The 22020-nt window shown below is 37.7% G+C and overlaps 1 protein-coding gene across 5 annotated transcripts in view; it reads left to right on the forward strand.

Moving 5' to 3' along the window:
- The window catches only part of Mtm1 (myotubularin 1), a 98705-nt gene that overhangs the window by 21593 nt on the left and 55092 nt on the right, over positions 1-22020 (forward strand). For 2 of the 5 annotated variants that reach the window (XM_027954506.2, XM_071606340.1), the window contains exons 2-5: positions 977-1049; positions 3880-3952; positions 5989-6083; positions 20102-20212. In XM_027954506.2, the coding sequence (XP_027810307.1) occupies positions 987-1049; positions 3880-3952; positions 5989-6083; positions 20102-20212 (342 nt within the window). In that variant the 5' untranslated portion in view covers positions 977-986. Of the gene's footprint in view, positions 1-976; positions 1050-3877; positions 3953-5988; positions 6084-8852; positions 8875-20101; positions 20213-22020 lie in introns of those variants that run through there. The other 3 variants (XM_071606341.1, XM_071606343.1, XM_071606342.1) reach the window with 3 other exon arrangements.

Raw genomic sequence — 22020 nt, forward strand, 5'->3', positions numbered from 1 at the left:
GTGGTAGGGTGCCCCTGGGTTCAGCCCCCGGTACCAAAAAACAAACAAACCTTTTTTAAAAATATTTTTTTAGTTGTTGATGGAACTTTATTTTATTCTTATTTATATGTGGTGCTGAGAATTGAATCCAGTGTCTCACACATATGAGGCAAGTGCTCTACGACTGAGCTACAATCCCAGCCCAAACAAACCTTTTTTTGATAAATAACCAAAACATTATTTAGTTTCCTGTTGTCACTATAATCTTCAAGTCTAAATCAAATACTTGTGTTAAAATGCTTTTGTGTATGTTCTGAATTTGATGCTTTCATTTATGTCTGAATTGTTATAAATATTCATTATTTAAATGAAGTATGTACTTTCCCTAGAAAATACTGATTAAATCAAATCTTGTAAATTTGGTTTTGATCAAGTCCATGCCACATTAAATTGCTTTAATTTGGGGAGACAGAATTCTTGAAGGGGAAAATAGTATGAGTTAAATTGCCCACCATTTTATCATTCTGCTTGGCTGACGCTAGATTATCTTTCAAAATTAAGAAGTATGGAAACCTAAGGCCTGTTGCCCGTTGATAAACATCAGATCAGGCTGGGGTTGTGGCTCAATGGTAGAGCGCTGGCATAGCATGTGCAAGACCCTAGGTTCAACGTCTAGTACTAAGAAACTAAAAATCATTTTTTTTGTAACTACATGAACACTATGAACAAAAATTCCTGGAGTATATGTGGTGTCTTCCATAGAATTCACCCTTTTGTATTTAGTTCCACTTTTCTGGTTCTTCTAAGTTTCCTGAACCCTCATTAGAGCTCTTTCCCATACTATCTGTGCTCTGGTTAGTTCTACTGGGGCCTAGTATGGAAATAGAGCCTGTAAAGTAGTACTTGTCTTAGTTGAAATATTTAAATCTTTAATGTCACTTGTGTTTGAAATTATAATACAAATTCAATTAATATAGAACATTGTCTTTCTTGGTAGAGTTTCCATTATGGCCTCTGCATCAACTTCTAAGTATAATTCACATTCCTTGGAGAATGAATCCATTAAGAGGGTAAGTTGAGTTTCCAGATTTATCTGTATCTTTCTCTCTCTGCATGATATTAGGTAATCATTTGGGGTTTATTGAATTATGAATTTCATTCTTCATTCACATAGTGTAAATATGGTCTTATTTATTGTCCCACCTCATTTAAGGACAGATTTTAGATAGAACTTCTATGTGTTAAGTGATTTTTACGTTTTTAAGTTCATAAGTTGTACCTTTATTTTGGGAACCTCTATTTCATGAATTTCTGTCAGACATTACATTTCAGGTACCAGGCAATCCTCTGTTCCAGAAAGCTTTCTGAAGCAGGTAATGGAAGGCCAAGGCCGACTGAGCAGGCTACCTAGCCTTCCTAAATATTGGCATTATTTTCTAATTATGATGAAGAAAGAGTTGCATAATCAAAACAAATACAACTTTAACAGAAAAATGGTTCGGAATAGCCAGGGGAAAATTGTACAATTAGTGGGAGATTTGGGAACATATATTGAAAAGAAGGGAGTGAATTTAAAGTCATCTTTATTCATGGCCCTGTCAGCCTTTAAGATTATCCACCAGAAAGGTTAATTTCTACTCCCATCCATCAGTGTATAAGGCTGCTCAAGCAATCAGAGGGAGCCAAAGGCTGTCTTGTAATTTGTATTCCTTCATTACTAACAATATGGATCTTTTGGGTGAAAACTGTGTTTATCATCCATTTCTTTTATGACATGACTGTGTCTTTTGCCTGTTTGCTTTGGGGTGTTTTGAGAGGATTTTTTTTATTGATTTATAAGTGTTATTTATATTATGATAGTTCTTTCTTTATAATATGCACGTATTTTTCTGATTTATTGTTAGCCTTTTAATTTATGGTATTTTGTTTTGATTTTGAAATATAGGGGTTCAAAGTTTTATGTAATCACACCTGTCAATCTTTATCTTTTTTATTTTGTTATCTATAAGGACATTCTTCATCTCCCAGATTATTATAGATTTTTATCATATTTTATTTTGGTATTTGATACAAGAATCAGTTCTAAATATAAGACTACCTTCAAGAATATAATTATAAGTCCTTAAGTAATACTGCTCTGATATAAAGTATTAATCCCATGTTATTCTGTGTTAATCAAACATTCACTTTCTCATTTTGGGCTTGGATTATGCTTTCTCCTATTGATCCTGAACTGTGGTTTTTAAAAAGCATACTGAATAGAACATTTCCCCTTGAATTTGTTTTTAGTTAGAGGCAGTATTAAAGGATAATAATTTCTTTCCAGTTTTCTCATTTATGTAGGGTGTGTAGTTTTGTTTCTCATTGACGGAATTCCTGGCTGGGAACAATTTATCCTGCCCCCTTCCAATTAAGACACTTACAAGTAGTAAAAATGTTTAGAAATAGATAGCAATTTTAATTTTATGTCTGAATAGAAAAGATAGAACCATTAAAAATCCAGCAAATGCCTCACTTTGACAGCTTATATCTAAATATACAATGTACATTTCTCCTATTTCATAATAAATCTTTCCATTTGCATAGCCCCTAATAGTTCATAAAGGTGCACTACTGTGTTTTGTTTCAGTTAATATTTGCCAAAAACAAACAAACAAAAAACACCTCTGAGGGCATCACAGCTAACTTTATCCATGAAATGCCATTTGGTTTTGGAGAACAACTAGAAAAAAATGAATGAAAAATAGTAGTGAAAAAGCCTTTTGCCCAAACAGATGTTATCAATGTGCCTCATACATCATAAAACTAATGCATGCCACACATCATTGGATCATTATACTAGATGGCATGAATACCTTGAAAGGTGTCTTTACTGGGCAAGCAGGTCACAGTGGATATCTTTGGTAAACTAGACTCCTAGAAGTTGCCTGTGAATTTTAGTGGTTAATACTTTCCCTGCCTGGCAGAGCTTCTGAAGTGGATGAGGCCATGCCTGGAAGGGAATACCTCGAAAATGGGAGGCCTAGAGGAATAGGAAAGTCACTGGAGAATTAAAATGGTTCTTAAGGCCCTTATCAGCTCAAAAGTTCTCTGTGGCTGGGGATATAGCTCAGTTGGTAGAGTGCTTGCCTTGCATACACAAGGCTCTGAGTTCAATTCCAGCACCACAAAAAAAAAAAAAAAATCCTCTGACAGAACATTCTTCCTCTTGTCTAGGACAAGGCTTTTAATAAAGGTGAGGAAGTAAAAGTGAGAAAGGGTCTTAGTAATACAAGAAACCAAAAAGATCATGGTACTTATTTTCTGGCATTGTAATAAGATGCTGGCCAATCACTGTCCTGTGGTTCAGTTAAAGTCCCTGGAATTAAAATTTTCATTCCTACCCTTCACAAAAGTTGACTGATTATATGAGTCTCTACCAACTGAGTAAGCCCATGACCAAGATGACTGAATATTTTATATGAAAAAAGAAAGCTGCTATGGTATACAATATATGACTAATACATCATATTTATATTTTATCGTTTTCCTGAAAAATGTTGTTGACTTTAAAAATTGAAAATTAGTATTATTCAAAATCATGTAAACTGTATTTAAATGTATGCTGAGAGTTAGCACATCTAATAAATGTTCGTGCCAGATTGGTTTTATTTGGTGGCAGTGCTGGGGATAGAAACCAGGGCCTCATACTTGCTCAGTCAGTGCTCCACCAATAAGCTATATCCCCAGCCAAGACTGTAGTATGAATTTTCAGTTTGAATTTTCTCTGCTAATTTTCTCACATGCTAAATCTCTTAATTTTTTCTTTGAAAAGTATATTTTTAGTTGCTGTATTCCTGGCTGTTTTAAGACCCTGTGCACATCATGTTATTATTTCTGATTCCTCTCCTTCCTTTCCAGGCATCTCAAGATGGAGTGAATCAGGATCTCAGTGAGACTGTTCCTAGACTCCCAGGAGAAATGCTAATTACTGGTAAGAACCCTCGGATGCTAGGGTTACATAACTGGATGAGCAGTGCAGCAGGATCAGGTGGCTTCAGTCCTGTTTACTCTGTACAAGTCAGAGACAAATAGGCTAGCTTTGTTTAAAAGCCTTAACACAGAGAATGCTCCACATTCCTTTCTTGAACAGAGTTCTTTCAGAAGTTTTGTGCTCACAGAGATAGTGATATTCTTCTGTCTATACCAAAGACTGAGAATGATTTAGGACAAAAAAACATGGATTATTTCTTGAATGTTTTTACCCGAGCTATACATGCTCATGGTTTAAACTTATAAGAACAAAATACTATTAAGGTTTATAGTCTGTGATAATATGCTTCAAAATGATAAACTTAAAGGCTTATGGATTCTCCTCTGTGAGATAATAGTTCTTTTGTTTAAATTGTAGGGGCTGGGCTGTGGCTCAGTGGCAGAGTGCTTGCCTAGCATGGGCAAAGCACTGGGTTCAATGCTCAGCATCACATATAGATAAATGAATAAGATAAAGGTCCATCAAAATCTTTTTTAAAAAAATATTCATTTGTAGCTGGGTGTGGGGGTGCATGCCAGTAATCCCAGTGACTTGGGAGGCTGAGGCAGGAGGATTGCAAGTTCAAAGCCAGCCTCAGCAACTTAGCAAGATCCTGTCTCAAAAAAAAAAAAAAAAAGGGTTGTGATGTATCTCAGTGGTTAAGCACCTCTGGGTTCAATCTCTGGTACAAAACACACACACACACACACACACACTTAAATTTGTCAGAAAATAGAAGTTAGTAATATCGAGGTAACATTTTGATGTATGTGGGTATTTTAAAGATAAATTTATATCAAGAGGAGGGTGTCTACTTTGGAAGGGCCAGATCATTCTGACATAAGAATGCACAAGCATCCGCATCTTCTGAGCCAAGTGCTAATGTGTTAGGGTTGATATCCTCCTCTCACATTTCAGTGTACTTAGAGCCCATAGGTTACCATTGTTTCAAGGAACATTTCAATTTATTAAGATCAAGGTTTTTAACTTAAATGGTTAAAATATGGCACTAATTAGATGAAGGTCCTAGACAAAAAATACTTTTGTGAATTAGCCATGCACCATGAGATACTATTCTGTGTCTACAGAGTTGCACATATAATTCTAGTCTTGAAATAGAAACCAACAGGATGTGTCCATTTCAATTTTTGGATTAGAGAAAAGAAGATATTTTCACTTTCAGTGGTCTCCATATAAAGTTTTGGTGCTAAATATCAGTGCCCAAACCTAAATCAAGGTAGTAATCAATTGAATTGGTGTGAAGTAGCCTTACTGGATATTGTTCGTTTAGCACATGAGGGAAAAGGGATTTTAAACCCATTAAAAAATTAAAGATCATTAACACATTCAAGGACATCTTTGAAGTATAAGAGAATGATATATTTCTTTATCATTAATTAACTCTTTTTATTAAGTTTGTCCTTGTTTGATTCTTCTGAAGATGTGCTATTCCTTTGTCCATCTGTTTTATATGACTTAAATGTTTGAAAAGAATATAGCTAAGCTCTTCTCTGGACTATTAAAAAATAAAAATAGACTATAGATAGATTTCTATGATTAGCATTCATTTATTAAAAACATGATATTTGTGTGGTCAGAGGTAGTTCCATGAGATTATCCTATATAAATTGCCATCCTCTGATTGAAGTAGTGTGCATGATTATTTTACAATCATTTGAGGGTTGCAGTAGTGATACCCTTATTTACTTCTGCTTCACTAGCTGTTGTCCCCTTGCCCCAGATAGTGACAGCATTATGGGAAAACTCAGGGAAGCACTGCTAGTGCCTGGAAATGAAGTGGCCCCACTAGTTCCCCAACTGCCCTGATACAACCTAGCGTGGTAATGTGGAAACATTGCCAGTGCTTGCTTTCAACCTTTTCAGTAATTTTTATTGTAGTTATTCTTAGCCAAATAGTTTATATTAAATTAGTACCATTTATTGTGTATCTTGGTATATATTTCCATTATTTTAGGGTACTTTTTTTATCTTACTAGACAAAGAAGTTATTTACATATGTCCTTTCAATGGCCCCATTAAGGGAAGAGTTTACATCACAAATTATCGTCTTTATTTAAGAAGTTTGGAAATGGTAAGTAGACTATAAGACCATAAAGATGACCCTAACTGTTAAAGATAATACTAAACTGTGTTTCTTCTACCTTGCAAGATTGACTGTGGATCAGATTAACATGGGGGATAAATTTGCTTCTCAACTCTTAATTTTTTGCTTATGCAAAACTCATTTCACACTAACATCTTTCTATGTAGGGAATAGAATAAATATTAAAAATATATTTTATGGGTAGGTTTTTAATTTCTGTGCCTCAATTCCCTCTTCTTTAACATGTAGATAGTACCTACCTCACTGAGTAACTGTGAGGATTAAATAGGAAAATTTATGCAGAAATGTTTAATGTATGTCCAACACATACTAGGTGTTCAAAATTTTTCTGTCTCTAAAAATTAACTTTTTCTCCCTTATAGTAATGGGGAGAGGTTGGCAACTATAACCCTTTTGTAGTTTGGAGAAGTTAGTTTGGTGTAGAACAGTGGTTTTTACCAGGAGCATAGATGAGAACCACTTGTGCAGCTTACAAGTAGTAAAGATACCCCAGATTTACTGCCTCAGAACGTTGAGGCCTATGGTCCAGGAACAGTAGTATTTTCTAAAACATCCCAGAGGAGTATGCTGAATATGAATCCTTGGTGAAGGCCCACCACTGTGGATATTTCCAAGTGTTGAGTTACAAAGCAACTAGGCAGCAGTGAAGAACTAGGGTGATTTTGGTATGGCTTACTGCCATTGGCACCTTTTCAATTTGTGGCCACAAAACTTCAAGGAATGTTCCACTGATGGAATAATGATGGGGAACAGAGATGCCCTAGAAGGAGAAGAGATAATGAATAGCTGTTGTGGCTGTCACAGAACTTGTATCAGATGAGGCAGGTTGTCATTGCTCATGTCAGCCTGAAGGGGTAGGTACACTTACATGGGATGGACTTAGGGCACATACTTGAGAGAGTAGTCCATCAGTGGAGAAAATCTAGCTTTTGTTTTATTATTCTTAGCCCACTTTTTCTTTCAGATAATTCATATCTAGATTAGTTTGTAACTTTTAATTCTTTTATTATGCTCATTATTATGTCTCTATTCTGAAAAGTGCTATTTCTTACCCATATTACCTTAGCTATGGGAGTCTACTTGTAAAGTCTTCTTGTATCTCCTATGAGCAAGGTAGTCATAGGGATGGGTACATGGAGCAAGCCACAGGGTCCTGGGACTGAGCATTTTATTTCTGTGAATTGGGTCAGACTTCTAGGTAAGACTCCAGAGATAAGTGAATATTTTAGTTTTCCAGAATGGGAAAGAAGATTCTGGAAATTCACAGCAATGAGATGGATGTGAACCTTTGCCAACAACTGGTAAAAATTCTACAGTTCATCATTTTAAATAGATGACTTAAGTACCTAGAAGAAAAAGAAACCAATGGGAGTGGTATGAACATATTATCAAGGCATACAACAACCCCTATTAGACCTGGGCCAAGTGGTGGCAGTGCATTTTACATGGGGTTATAGGCTGTATATTAAAGGCTTAATGCCAGCCAAGAAGGATGGTCACTAACATCTTGCTGTGCAAGGCCTTTACTCTGCAGTGCCCCTAATGCAATGCATGGCCAACATGTCAGAAGCAGCAAATTAGTCAAGGTGGTAGATGACAGAGTTGGGATTTGAATTGATCTTAATCAGCTGGCATATTAGAGCAAAACTATATAAAATTTATAATATAAAATCAGCATAGATAACATTTACTTAGTAAAAATCATTTGTGTCATTAAAGGATGAAGAAGTTCTTTCTTGACATGGGTCTAAGTGATTTTGAAATAGTTATGGGATATGAATAATTAAAAATTAATATATCTGGAGGGTGAATTAACAGAAGTATACTATAATGCCTGCACAAAATGAGATGGTAACCCTATCTGAAGTGATGGGTTCAAGTCCAGATGGCACATTTTAGGAGGGACATTGCTTTACTAGATAGAGTTCAGACAAATAGAACCAGGTTAACGAAGGGACAGAGAAATGAGCAGTACCTAGTTCCATTTTATGCTGCCACTGGTGACAAACTGAGAAAATTAATTTAAACTGTGGTGCTATGACAGGATCGTAACTATAGTGTGATCTCAACTACATAAAACAAATAAAGTAATGTCTAGAAGAATCTAAAAGGAAATAAACCAAAAGTTTCTGCACTTGGGATATCCAGAGTAGAATTGCACATGATTTGTTTTCTTCCTTTTACTTGTCAATATTTTTCAAAATACCTAGAATGAGTATGTATCACTTTTTTAGTTGGGAAATCATTTAGCAAATTTTGTTTATTTTGTTTTCATATGGCACACTTCAGGATAAGGATTAGCATTTAGTGGGTAAATCAAATGCCTGTGTGACAGTGATTGCTAACATATTTCTTCTTCCACTAAGTTTGACATGAGCATTATGAGCAATTGACCATAACATTTAATGCAAGTACAAAAGAAAGCAGCTAATAGCAGAAAATCATCATATAATGAATGCTATTTCGATGCCTAAAAAGAGTCAACATAGTGTTTCTTCATTTAAAGTCCTAAACAAGAACGTTAATTGTGGATTCTGCTGTAAAATGTGAAAATTTTTTGTGTGTGTGTTTGACAAAAAGCTGTCATCTCACTGGCATTTTGAAGTGGACACCTGTTTGTTGCAGGTATGTAAACACCGTAGTGGGAGAGATGAGTGCAGATGTGTGCAGTCTGATTTCAATGTCAGCTTTCCTATTTTGTAAGGTGTAACGGACAGATTCCCTGCCTCCCTTTTCCCTGGGAAGTCAAGGAATGGTGGTACGTGCTTTATTGCCACAGTGGCTGCTTTTTACCTGGCTCTCTTTGTATAGTCTGCCCTGAACACTGCCTCCACAGTGGTCCTCCTTTATGCCAGGCTAACCAACTGGTTTCTTAGTTCTGAAACTGTCATTGGCTTCCTGTTGTCTATAGAATAAAATCACTTCTCTTGATAGGGTATAAAATCCTCATTTCTGTAGCTCTGACTCACATCCCTCCTCCCCAAACACACTATTCTCCCACCCTACAAAGCCCCTTCGTTTTCCCCATCATGCATGTGTTGTTCTAACCAAACCCAGATGTCCCATTCTCTGTCCCTTTCAAAAGCTGTTATTTGTCCTTGAGAACCCACCTCAAAAGTCCTGTCTTCTCTAGAGCCTTCTCCAGCTTTCCTTGAAGGACTCACTTCCTTTTTACATCCCTGCAGCCTCTGTTAATACTTATTGCTATAAAACCTTCCCTGGCCACCTTAGCTACATTTTTAATACCCTCTTTCATCTTTGGTTTTTTTTCTCCTGAGCACTTGTTACTTCCTCCTATTTTATATCTCTGGTTCCTTCTGTTTGTTGTTTGTCTGAGGACAGAGATGCTTATCTGTTTGTTCACTGTGTTCTCTCTGCTCTTAGGATAGAGCCTGGCATATGTGCTCAGTCAGTATGTGTTGAACAAATGAATTCTATTTGCTTGCTGATCTGTCTATAGCCTTACCAAATACTTAGTCCTTTTGGTCCTCCAGGCCTAGCTAGTGTAGCATTCAGTAGACAGCAGTTGCTTAATAAATGTTTATTCAAGTGAACCCATAAGGGAATAGGCTCTAGTTGTTGGTGTTCCTGAGACATTTGTAAAGGACTAGTCACTGGGTTGACCACAGTGTGGACCCTACCAAATTGTGGCATCTTGCATACCAACATTGCCTCTGGAGTTCAGAAATCCCATAGCTATTTTTTGACCTTGAAGATGCCAAGGAACTTGACTTTAGGTTAATATTGTGACCCTAAAAGGGAGTACTATGGAGACAATACCCATCTGGAAGACTGGCATGAAAAAAACTGCTTCTAGATTTCCTACACAGGAACACACTGGGTTTAGGTCCTGCAGTGGATGAGAAAGAAAACCCTGTACTCATTCACATATTCATGTCTTCAACCAGTAGCATTCACTGAGCACCATGATGAATCATATACTGTGCTAGGTGAATAATGCTATGCCTTCAGGCCCACACAGCCTTATGGGACATAGAGATGACACATAACATATAACACAGCCCACCCACAGTGGTACACGTAATGCTGTGAGGAAACAAGGTAGAGGATGGTCACTCCAGTGTGATGAGTCATGGAATGTTTTTAGAGGGAGTGAAATTTGAACTGAGATGTGGAAAAATGGTAACAACTGAACAGGATGAACATAGCAGGTAAAGGGTTTCCGTATCCACGTTGTGCGTTTTCCATGTTGATATACAGATATCTATACTATGGGGATGGTTGAGTCCTCTGTGGGAGCTGAAAACTCAGGAGAGAGTAGCGGGGGACAACAGGAGATGAGGCTAGAAGAAGAGGCAACCTCAGGAGTCTCATAAGTCACAATTTTTTTCATTGGGACTGGGGATTATATTCATGGGCACTCTGCCACTGAGCTACATCTCCAGTCCATTTTTTAAAAAATTTGAGACAGGGTCTCACTAAGTTGCTGAGGGTCTTGCTAAGTTGCAAAAGCTGGCCTTGAACTTGCAAGCCTCCTGTCTCAGCCTCCCAAGTTGTTGGGATCATAGGTGTGCACCACCATGCCTGGCATAAGTCATAGTTAAGCAGTATATATCTTGTATGGAGAATGATATACCAGATACACATTTCAGAAGGAGAATTCTTTATAGATAACGGAATAGTGGTAGGGATGACTGAAAGCAGGAAAACCCATTAGGAATTTGTTTTGGTTTTCCAAGTAAGTGAGAAGGGCCTAATGCAGTTGTAGTAGAGATATAAAGGAGGAAATAGCCATGGGAAACGTGGATGACCATTTGAAGGTAGAAGTTGAAGGAAAGAGTCCAATCAAGAATGACTCCCTTAGTTTTTCACTTGAATGATTGAACATGCTATCATTTATCAAAAAAGACATTACAGGAGAAAGGAGTTTGTTGTATATTAGCCCAGTGGTGAAATAGTTGTGAAGATGTGGGCTTACAGCTATATAGCTATAGATGAATATGTCTCAGTCACAGTTGGAAACATGACTCTGAAGCTTCAGAAGTTAATAGTATATTGGGAATGAAGAAAATGACCTAAGTCTGTGAGATCACTTTGGGTGAGCTGAAAACCCTGGCCTAAAGAAACCTTTTTCCATGGTGAGGAAAGAAAGAAGAGCACATGGAGAAAACAAAGCAGGAGCCATGACAGCCACAGAAAAGCTCCCAAGAACAGGCTGTGGTAGAAATCAGGAGGAGATTAGCATCTCAGGAAGGAAGGGAGCAGAAATGGATCAGGGGTCAGTAAGGTAAAGAATGAGAATAGGTCAGGGAGGGTGTCCCCGAGGAGCCCCATTGGGAAAAGATCCTGCAGAGGGGAGTCCAGTTGGTTTCTCTTGATCTTTCCACCTTGTCCTTGCTGTAAAGCTTGTGCAGCTTCCAGGCCTCAGCAAGCTCCTCTCCATTGATTCTTGTCCCTATGGCTTCATCTCTCCCCTTGGCTTCAATCACTTCTCTGAATATAAAATTGTGTGTTGACAAAGCTCCTTAGGGTTTACCAAGCCCTTTTCTGTGCACTTTTTCATTTGAGCCTGACAACTGGCAGGCAAAGCAGATGCTACCTGGGCTCATTCCTGTGGCTTCCTTTTTCTCCTGGTGCTAACCTTTTGTACCCAAATTTCTCACTTCTTACCACCTGCTAGAGTTCTCTTGACTTTCTTCCTGGCATCTCACACTCAGGGTCAAGTGGAAATTATTCAACTCTTTCTCCCTCCCCTAGTTCCTTCAGTAGGTGTTCTTATTTGTCTTAATGGTATTACTTTTTATCCTGTTACCCTGGAGTTAAATCTGTCTCCTGGTCCTCATTTCTTTGCAGTCTTCTTTGTATTTGCCCCATCCTTTCTGGTGCTGTTGCCCCACCTACATGGCATTCCTTATAAAGATCCAGTATGCAGCTGAAAAACTGCCATCCTCTTCTTCCCTTTTATTCCTGAAGTAATCACCTTCCTAAACTTGGTGTTTCTCACTCTGGATTTATTTCACATATCTCTTGAAGCTAGAATGGAATATAGGAGGTGTGTAGGAAACAAAAGGACTGGGGGCCTTCCAGATGAGCAGATTATTACTCTTGGGCATTAGAATTTGTCTTTAGGTTTAAGATTGCTGGCAATATAAGAACCATGTTTGGTAGACAGCTTTCATTTTCTGACAATGTCAGAAACAGCATTTTCTTCCTGGACTAAATTCAAGGAGAAATTTGTTGTTTAACTTTTCTTTAAAGGATGATAACTGTGAGTCAATTCTTTAGGTAGAGTATTACCATAAGAGTTTCAAATCATGTTCAATTATGTGGTTCTTTTGTTAACCCTATGTTACAGTTTGAATCTGGAATGTCACCAAAACACTCGTGTTATTGATCCCCATTTCACATTAGGGGACAAGTCTTCAACCAGTATTCACTGGAGAAATTACTAGATCATGAGGTCTCTAACCTCATCAGTGGATTCATCTGTTTGATGGATAAATAATTCAAATAGACTACTGTGGGCAGGTGGGGCCTGGTTGGAGGAACTATGTCACTGAGAGCATGCCATTGAGCACTACATCTTGTCCCTGGTCCTCCCCCCTCCCTCTCTCTGTTTCCCAGTTGTCGTGAGCTGAGAAGCTTTACTCTGCCCTGTCCTCCCATGATGTTCCAACTCATATCTGGCCCAGAGCAATAAAGCCAGACAACTGTGGACTGAAACCTCTAAAACCGTGAGCCTACATAAACCTTTCCTCCTCCAAGATGTTTGCATCAGGTATTTGTGTCACAGTGATGAAAAAGTGAATAACACCCTCAATAAAAACAGAGCTTACAACATTATTTTTTTTTTACTTGTTATAGTTGCTTCAGTGAAGGACTAGGCCAATGCATACTATTTTGCTTTTCTGTTGGGTTTCAGTGTAGAGACAGAACTTACAGGATCAAGATGGGCAGCTTGTATATATGTGAAACTCTTGTCTTTAAAATACCTGGTTTCGAAATAGCCTTCAGACAAGTGCTGGGTATCATGCTACTTAAGAATATCAAACAAGTACAGCAGAGCTTCATTTCCTTTATAGCCTTCAGTGGCTGCCATTGGAGCTGTAAGCCTTGGGTACCACCAAGACCAAGAGGGGAGGCAAAGTTTACCTTCCATTGTGGGAATGTAAAAGCCAGACATACATTTTTTCTCAGAAGAAGGCCAGCCCATTCATCATAAGCTAAAAGGATTCCTGTAGTAATTTTCATTCAGAAAATACATTGAAAACTTTTTTAAAATTTTCTTTTTTTAGGTTCTTCAGTCTAGTGGATTTGGTACCTCTTTTCATTTTAAAGGAAGTAAACTAATGCTAGATAGACTATAATAATAAGACATCCTAATGTGTCCGTAAATGGGCACTTCTCTGAGAAAATAGGATCCTTGCTACAGGTTGAACATTCCTAATCTAATATCTGAAATACTTTGAAATCTATCATGATGTTTTAAAACAAGTTTTTAAAAAACTTCCTGTCAATACCCTGGATTCCTTTAGCCCTTGTTCCTATCCTATGCTCAATGGAGAGTTTATGGGCTACCATCTGCATCACTTCAGTGACAAATATTCCTTGCTCTGTAGCTGACCGCGTCTTTTGTACTACTGAACAAATCAGTCTCTGAGCTCCCATAAATTCCTTCATCACCACCTAATGATGTCTGTTTGCACCCACATTTTCTTCCCTCCAATTTGAGAGGGATGAACTAGATATCTTCTTTTCCATAGCAAATCCCTTTCTTTGAATCTCCCCCCAAAACCCCCACAGTGCTAGAGATTGAACCCAGAGCCTTGTACATGCTAGGCAAGCAGTCTCTACTGAGCTGTATCTCCAGCCCACCTTTCTCTTTTTAGCTCCTCTGGAGCTGTAGTAACCAGTGGTTATTCTGTGTTTTACATTTTTTTTGTTTTCATCATTTTTGATCTGCCTCCAACTCTGCAGGTCTACTCAAGTCTTTATTTTTATATCAACTTCTTATATCCATGCTACTCCTGATATGATCATCCTCTTTCTTCCATTTCTTTGCCAAACTTAAAAAAATAATCCTCACATGCCACTTCCACTTCGGGACTATTGACTCCTGAATTTCTTGTGGTCTGGCTTCTCTGTTCCCTATTGAAACTAATTGTTCACTGTTCAGCTCCAAAGTTCTTGGTTTAGTACTTGACTTTTTAACTTCGCTGCAGTGATCCATAGGGTTCACTTCTCTTTTCTTGTTCTTTTCTCCAAGTATTCTTGGTTCCTTGCATTCTTGGTTCTTCTCCCACTTCTGCCTTCTATACAGCTTCTTTTTTTTCCTTCTGACCTCCTAAACTTATAGGTTCCCCCAAGTTCTGTCCTTTTCCTCTTTTTTCTCAATTGTCAGTTGCTTTCCTATCCTGTAGCTCCAGTCCTAATCTTTTATTTTTAATTCATGGAAAGTTTGAGAGCCTGCTGCATGTTGAGCACTGTGCCAGGCACTAGGATCTAGTGGGGAGCATAGCAGATGTGGCTTCTCCCTCACAGAGCTTGTGGTCCCAATGGGATTGATAGGTGTTATGTAATCACAGCAATGCCTAATAACTAGCTGTGAGCATGTCATGTGAAAGTAATATAGGAACACATGAGTTTGAGGAGCCTGGGAAATTTTCTAGAGAAAATAGTACTGTACTTGTGGTCTGAAGACTGAATGCGAGTTACCTAGATTCCAGACAGGGTCTGGGAAGGTGAAAAGAAGCTGAGAGAGCAGCATGTGGGAGGACCTGAGACCAAAGGAAGAATGGAAATATGACATTATAGCTGCACTGGAAGGAGAATCGAGAGGCATGAGATGGGAGAGGTAGATGGTGGCCAGATGACCTAGGTCTTACCAAGCATCTTAAGGATTTCTGTTTTAGTTTTTATTTATTTTTATTTTAATTACTTTTTAAATTGATAAAATTGCCTTTATCATGGACAACAGGTTTTGGAACATATATTGTGAAACAGCTGAATCAACCTAATTAACATATACATTACCTCATACACTTATTTTTTTGTGTGGTGAAAACACATAAAACTATCCTCTCAGTAATTTTTTAGGAATTCAATATGTTATTAACTGTTGTCACTATGTTGTACATTAGATTTCTTCAACTGATTCCTCCTACCTAATTGAATTTTTGAGTCCTTGGACCAAGAGCCCCCCAATCCTGGGGTTTAGGTTTTTAGAATTCAGCAATGAGAAGCTTTAAAGGGGATGAGCAGAGTAATGATAGCATCAGATGTGCTTCTCCAGAAGATCACCCTGGCTGCTATGTCAGGGCAGATAATAATAGGAACCATGGTGGATTCAGGAATGATTGTGGTTATTGCAGTGGTCCAGAGAAGTTGCTTGCAGAGTTGGAGAGAGTTTGACAGAATGGAGATTGATTCAAGGTAAACATGGTGATTAGGTCAAGGCTAGTGGAGAAAGGAATGTCAAGGATGACTCCCTGGTTTGTAGCTTTTGAAACGGTGGTTGTGGTGTTAAGGGATGTAGTGCCAGCTACCGAGGTAGAATACCTTGGAGAAGATTTCTCCAAACCTTGTTTGAAAAAAGGAAAATCGTATGTTTGGTTTTGGACTTTTTGAGTGTGAGGTGTCCGTGGGATCTCTTCCAGTTCTATAGTTTCAGCTACCTCCTAATCATCTGTATTTGGTTAATTCATCACAATCTCAAACTCTGTGTCTACATCTGATCATCTCAATCTTTCTGCCAAACCCTCTCCTATGTTCTTCACATCTTTTGTGGAACCATCTTCATCCATCCCAGAGATCTGGGCCTAATTCCGGTCATTTCGATTCTTTCCCAGGCTAATCTCCTTCTCTGCTTTCTACCTCAGTTGCCCTCCACTCTTAGATCCTCAGTCTCTCACTTGTACTAAAGCATGAGCCTCTATGATATCAAGGAGTGGGCATCATCTTCTCTCTACTAGTCCAGAATGCCTGGTGATGCTAGATAAATCTTATCTTCATAATACACCATTTGAACTTGGCATTCCTCTTTTCAAAAAGCTTTCTGTAAAGGCTGGGATACAGCTTGGTGCAAGAACATATGCTTTCAATATGTGAGGCTCTGGGTTCATCCACACTACCAGGAAAAAAAAGGTGTAAAAAGCATTCCGTGGTTCTCACTGTGAGTCTAACCCTGCCATACTCCCCAGGGAATTTGTGTGGATACAAACTGTATCACGTGTATTTGGATACACATGTCTTCTCTCCCTGATAGAACTTTAGGGGCATCATGCTCAGCCAATCTCAAAAGGTCACAAGCTGTTTGATTCCATTTATGTAACATTGTTGAAATGACAAGTAGAGGTAGGGCCTGAGTTCCTTGAGATCAATTCTGTGTTTTAGTTACCTTTCCATCTCTGTGACCAAAAGACCTGACCAGAACAATGTAGACGAGGAAAAGTTTATTTTGTCTCATGGTTTTAGAGGTTCCATGGTCAACACACTCCATGGCTTGGTGCCCAAAGTAAGGCAGAACATCATGATGGAAGGATGTGGCAAAGGGAATTAGCTCAGGACATGGTAACCAAGAAGCAGAGAGCTCTGCTTACTAGGGACAAAATATAAACCCTAGAGACTTGTTCCCAGTGACCTACTTCTGACTGTCTACAGTTAACCATCCAGTTAATCCATATCAGTGGATTAATCCACTCATTAGTTTATACCTTTCATAACTTAATCGTGTCACCTCTGAACATTCTTATATTGTCTCATAAATGAGCTTTTGGTGAACACTACATTTCCAAACCATAGCATTGTGCAGCTTATCCTCATGAACCCCATTATCCAATTCCTGTTACTTACTGTACATGAGAAAGGGAGGGAGGAAACTAATGTACTATTTTAGCTTGTTTATTATACTTGTTTCTAAACTATTTTAGATAGACGTATAGAGGCACAGAATTTTAAGTTAGAGCAAACCTTTGAGTCTTCTTTAATATTGAATGATATTTAGATAGTGATGACTCAGGTTTCCAGACAGGCTAATTTTCCTATTCCTGGACTTTCCTGTTTGGCCTGCTGAGTTATCAGATCTTGAATGTGTCATTCAGGGAAAATGTGGCAAGTAGCCTCATTAGACTGTAGGTGCCTTTGGTTAGGACCTGGCTGGTTCTCCTCATGGTCTTGTTTTCTCCTTTTGTGTAGGGCCAGAGCAGTCTGAGCTATATAATTTTCTCTACAAAAGGACAGAGAAGAGCAAGGTTTCCTTTCACTTTTAAACATTCTTGTTTCCATGTTGATATTAAAGTATCAAACTTTTATTTAGCAACTAGTCTATATATTTAGTGTGTAAATTTGACACTTAGATACAGTTCACACTCATAAATCTTAATATAATCTAAGCATAACAAAATGTTTTTATTAACTAGACTGTAGTGAGAAGTAAATACAGCATCATATGCAGCTGTGTATGCACACTGTTACTAAGTAATGTTTTTCCTTTTGAGCATTTCGATTTAAGATATGTGGTGAAGTGTCTGACCCCATGACAATAGCTAAAATGCCTCCTTATAACTACAGAGAGATCTGTCAGTTGCTTGCTAGAGCATACCAATCTGCTATATTTGCAGAGCACAGTTACATCTTCCAAATACTAAGATGTTCTTTGTCATCATTGATAATGATGATAATAATAATGACTTCCACTATTTTCTAGCTATCATTGACAGGCACTGTGCCAGGTACTTTAAATCCATTATCTCTAATCATCCCTACTTTACAGGTAAATGTGGCCTAGAGATAGTAGTAATTTGCCAGAATTGTGCAGTTAATAAATGTCAAAACTCCAATTTTGTCCATGTTAAGAGCTTGTGCTCTTTTCTCTACATGATAACTATACTTACACTTCTTTGACTTTTTATTTTTAAATAATTATGAACTCACAAGAACTTGCAAAAAGAGTATAGAGAGATTACCTGTACCTATTACCCAGCTCCCCCAGTAATTATATTGCTTTATCAAAACCAAGAAGTTGTTTGTCATGATATAGTTAACTAGACTCTGACCATACTTGAATTTTACTAATTTTTTTATGTATTCACTTTATGTATGTAATCTTTTGAGGTTGACTTTAATAACTCAGCATGATGCCCCCAAAGTTCATCCAAGAAGCATATATCTTTGGTTCTTCTTCTACTACTACTGCTGCTGCTGCTTCTTTTTTTTTTTTTTTTTTTTCCAGTACCAGGGATTGAACCCAGGGCTGCTTTGCCATGGAGCAACATCCTCAGTCCTTTTCACTTTTTTTTTTTTTTTTTCGTTTTGAGACAGGCAAATTTGAGTTGCCCAGGGTGGCCTCAAATTTGTGATCCTACTGTTTCATCCTCACATGTTCCTAGGATTACAGGTGTACACCATTGTACCTGGCTAATTCAATCATTTTTGTTGCTGAATATCATTCCATAGTATGGATGCAACACAGTCTTCTATTATACTTTTTGAATTTCTAGATAATCCAGATTATCTAGCGCTATATTTATATTTTATGAAGAAACTTAGTGTTTATATGATCTTTTAAGGAGAAGCATCTAAAATAAAAGAAATACTTTTTTATATCCCACAAAAGAATATTTTTAAGGAACAAAAATTTAAAAACTTTAATTTTTTTTCTTTTTTGTCAAAATCATCTTAACACAACATCAAATAAATTTTTGGATTAAAAACTATGTAGCATATGAAGATTTGAAAAAAAAACTATGTAACCTTTATGCTTTCAACCATATAAATATAGATTTTATATTGTTATTGTTATAGTGAATTTTATATACTGATATGCTGCTTTTTTCCACTTGGACTTGTTTGATCATGTACCACAACTCATTCCATTGAGTTGATTAACGTTTTCTACCCTGATAGCTACCTCTGGCTCCAAAGAGCATCTTCATGCATGTATCTTTTTCTCCTCCTGTTGAAGGATAGCTATAGTTCTTAGGAGTGAAACGATTGGGTCAAAGTGTAATGCTGTTGTTATGGCTCTTTTGATGAATCTCAACCCTACCCCATATTCACTAAGCAAGTTACTGAAGGTTCTTAAAACTTTGGTTGCAACAGCCAGAAATATGGTTCCTCCATCTTCAACCTGGGATGGTTGTAAGGAGAAAATGCATACAACAGTCCCTATGGCAGTACTTGGCAAGATGAGGTTTTCATCTGTGGCGGCTGCTGCTTTTGTTATGATTGTGATATTACTTCACTAACCCGATTCCATCATGCCCGCAGTTTTATGGACCAGTTGTACCCAGCATTGGTTAGCAAATGCTAGAGAAGCATTGCTGTGTATTTGGACCCTTCTGCTTTGGGAAGTGCACTCATGCTTGAGACAAGTGCTGCTTCCAGGTTCTAATGGGGAAATAAAGACATAAAGTCATGGTAACAAGACAGAGCGAAGCAAGTGATGTGATGGGAGTCTGTCTCAAGTGCTGTGGAAACTTTGAAGGAGGAAGTGGTTAATTTGCCTGATCTAAATGGGAAGCAAGGTTTCATAAGAGATGATTCTTGCTAAGCCAGGGCTTTACCCATAGGGAGAATTTTGGTAGCTGGGGAAGACAAATCATTCTAGACAAAAGAAATGCCTTAAACAAAGCATATATATGTCTTGATGATAGATGGAGTGTCTGAATAATGGGGGAGGGGCTCAGTTTGCTGGAGGCAGAATGTTGTGGGAGAGAAGCTACAGAAAGAGACTGTGAGTAATGTCATGGCCTGGAATTATGTACCTAGGAGTTTAGTTTCTATCCAGTAGGCAATGTACAATGGAGAATGTTTAGGGATGCTTTTTGATTATATATATGGCCATCTTAATGCTTGCTCTTTCTTGTGTGATCTATATCATATTTTTGTTCAGAAAGTGGTAAAAGGGCCAGGTTTCTAAAAAAAAAAAGAAACCCACCTTGAAATCTTATGGTTATTTTTACATGTTTTTGATATTTTAATTATAGCAACAGAAATACTGACTTTTGTATTTTTGTCCATTACAGGATTCTGCTCTAATACTTGATGTTCCTCTGGGTGTGATCTCAAGAATTGAAAAAATGGGAGGCGCGACAAGTAGAGGAGAAAATTCCTATGGTCTAGATATTACTTGTAAAGTAAGAGATTCAGTACTTTTCTTAAACAAAGAAAGAGACACATAAATGTTGAATGATAGTAGAAATTTAATGTGGGCTTAAAACTTCAAAATCTCTTGTTCATGTAAGGTTCTAGAAATGGTTCTCCCCTTATGATTTGAGATTTCCAGAAATGCCTTGAGTGTGCATTCTCATATATGAGACCCTCTGTGGTCACCGTGCATGAGGACTAGAAGAACTGGACAGTTTGTTAGCGTGACTGAGTAGGAAGAAAACTTTATAGATGAAATCTAAACATTTTTGGTTTTTGCTCTAGTCTGTTCTGAATGACCCTTCATGTCATGTGTTACTAGCTTAGACACCTTTGTACCATGAAAGGAAAAAGGAATACAAGATATTTTAAATGGGATGTGCCCTTACCTCCAATGAACTTTGTTAATTTTGCTTAGTTTTCAGAGGTAGTGGTCTATTGTGTTTTAGGGTGGTAAGTGGGAGAAATTTAGATAAAATAGTAACTGTTTATTGAGCAACCATGTCCATCCAAAAACAGGCAAGGTTATTTGCATTCAGTCCTCAGCATAGCACATAGAGGTAGATAGCTTGCAGATGGCAAACCCAAGGCTCAAAGAGTTTGGTGACCACTAAAATTTCCCAAAAAATGCCAAACCTGGACTCCAAAGACAGTAAGGTAATCAATCATTTTGTAAACAGCAGGCCAAATTTTCTGGCAAAGAAACCCATTTTCCAGCTATTGGGTATCAGAAGACTACTATGTGTAGCACATGCCGAATTTTAGAAAGAGTTGGAAGGGATTTGGAAGTCATTTGTCCCAGTAGTTCTCAAACCTAGATATGCATCAGGACAATCTAGGGAACTTTAAAAAAATGTAGGTCTTTGAGTTCTACCCCAGATCCTACTTTAAGATAATCTCTGAAGGATGGGACCTGGAAGGTTGTAATGCTTCCAACTGTGTCAGGTGACTATGAATCATCCCATCATTCTAGCACAGAGGTCAGCAAGCCTTATCTTTAAATGGCCAGATAGCAAATATTTTTGGCTTTGTGGGCAACATAGGATTTCTTTTCACCTATTCTTTTGTGTGTTCTCTGTTTCCAACACTTTTATTTTTTTAATTTTTTAAATTTGTTTTTGTTTCCAACACTTTTAAAATATAAAATAACATTCTTGGCTTGGAACCCATACAAAAAGTGACCTGGGCTGAAGTTTGCTGACCCCTGACCAATCTAAGTTCTTTATTCCATGAATTGGGGAATGAGGCCTTTGATAAACAACATGACTTGCCTGGGGTTTTCCAAGGAGCCAATGGAAGAGCCAGAATGAAAACCCAAGTCTCCTATTCCAAGGCTTTGTGCACTGTGATTTCTAAAGACCAACCTCTTCTCCTTAGGTTTGGACTTTGAATCCAGTACAGTATTTTTCTCTCTATTTATAAATGATCAAAACAAGTACACTCTACCAGAAACAAGCTTGAACTGAAATTCTCCACTACTCCCTACCTTATCTGAACTACCTTTGTGCCTCATCTATTATCCTGGTTTCTGTCTACCCTTTGGAATCTAGAAGTATGGAGATTTACTATGAAGGACTTTTTTTGAGTTTTGCATAAAAGGATTATTGGGAAGTAGAGTGATGCATTAAAGCACTCAAGGAAAAATGTGGTTAAAATATTTTAAAAATATTTTTTAGTTGCCAATGGATTTTTTACTTTGTTTATTTTTATATGGTGCTGAGGATCAAACCCAGGGCCTCACACACACCAGGCAAGTGCTCTACCAGTGAGCCATAGCCCCAGTCCATGGTTGATATTT

The sequence above is a fragment of the Marmota flaviventris genome, chromosome X, assembly GCF_047511675.1.
Source record: "Marmota flaviventris isolate mMarFla1 chromosome X, mMarFla1.hap1, whole genome shotgun sequence".
NCBI lineage: Eukaryota > Metazoa > Chordata > Mammalia > Rodentia > Sciuridae > Marmota > Marmota flaviventris.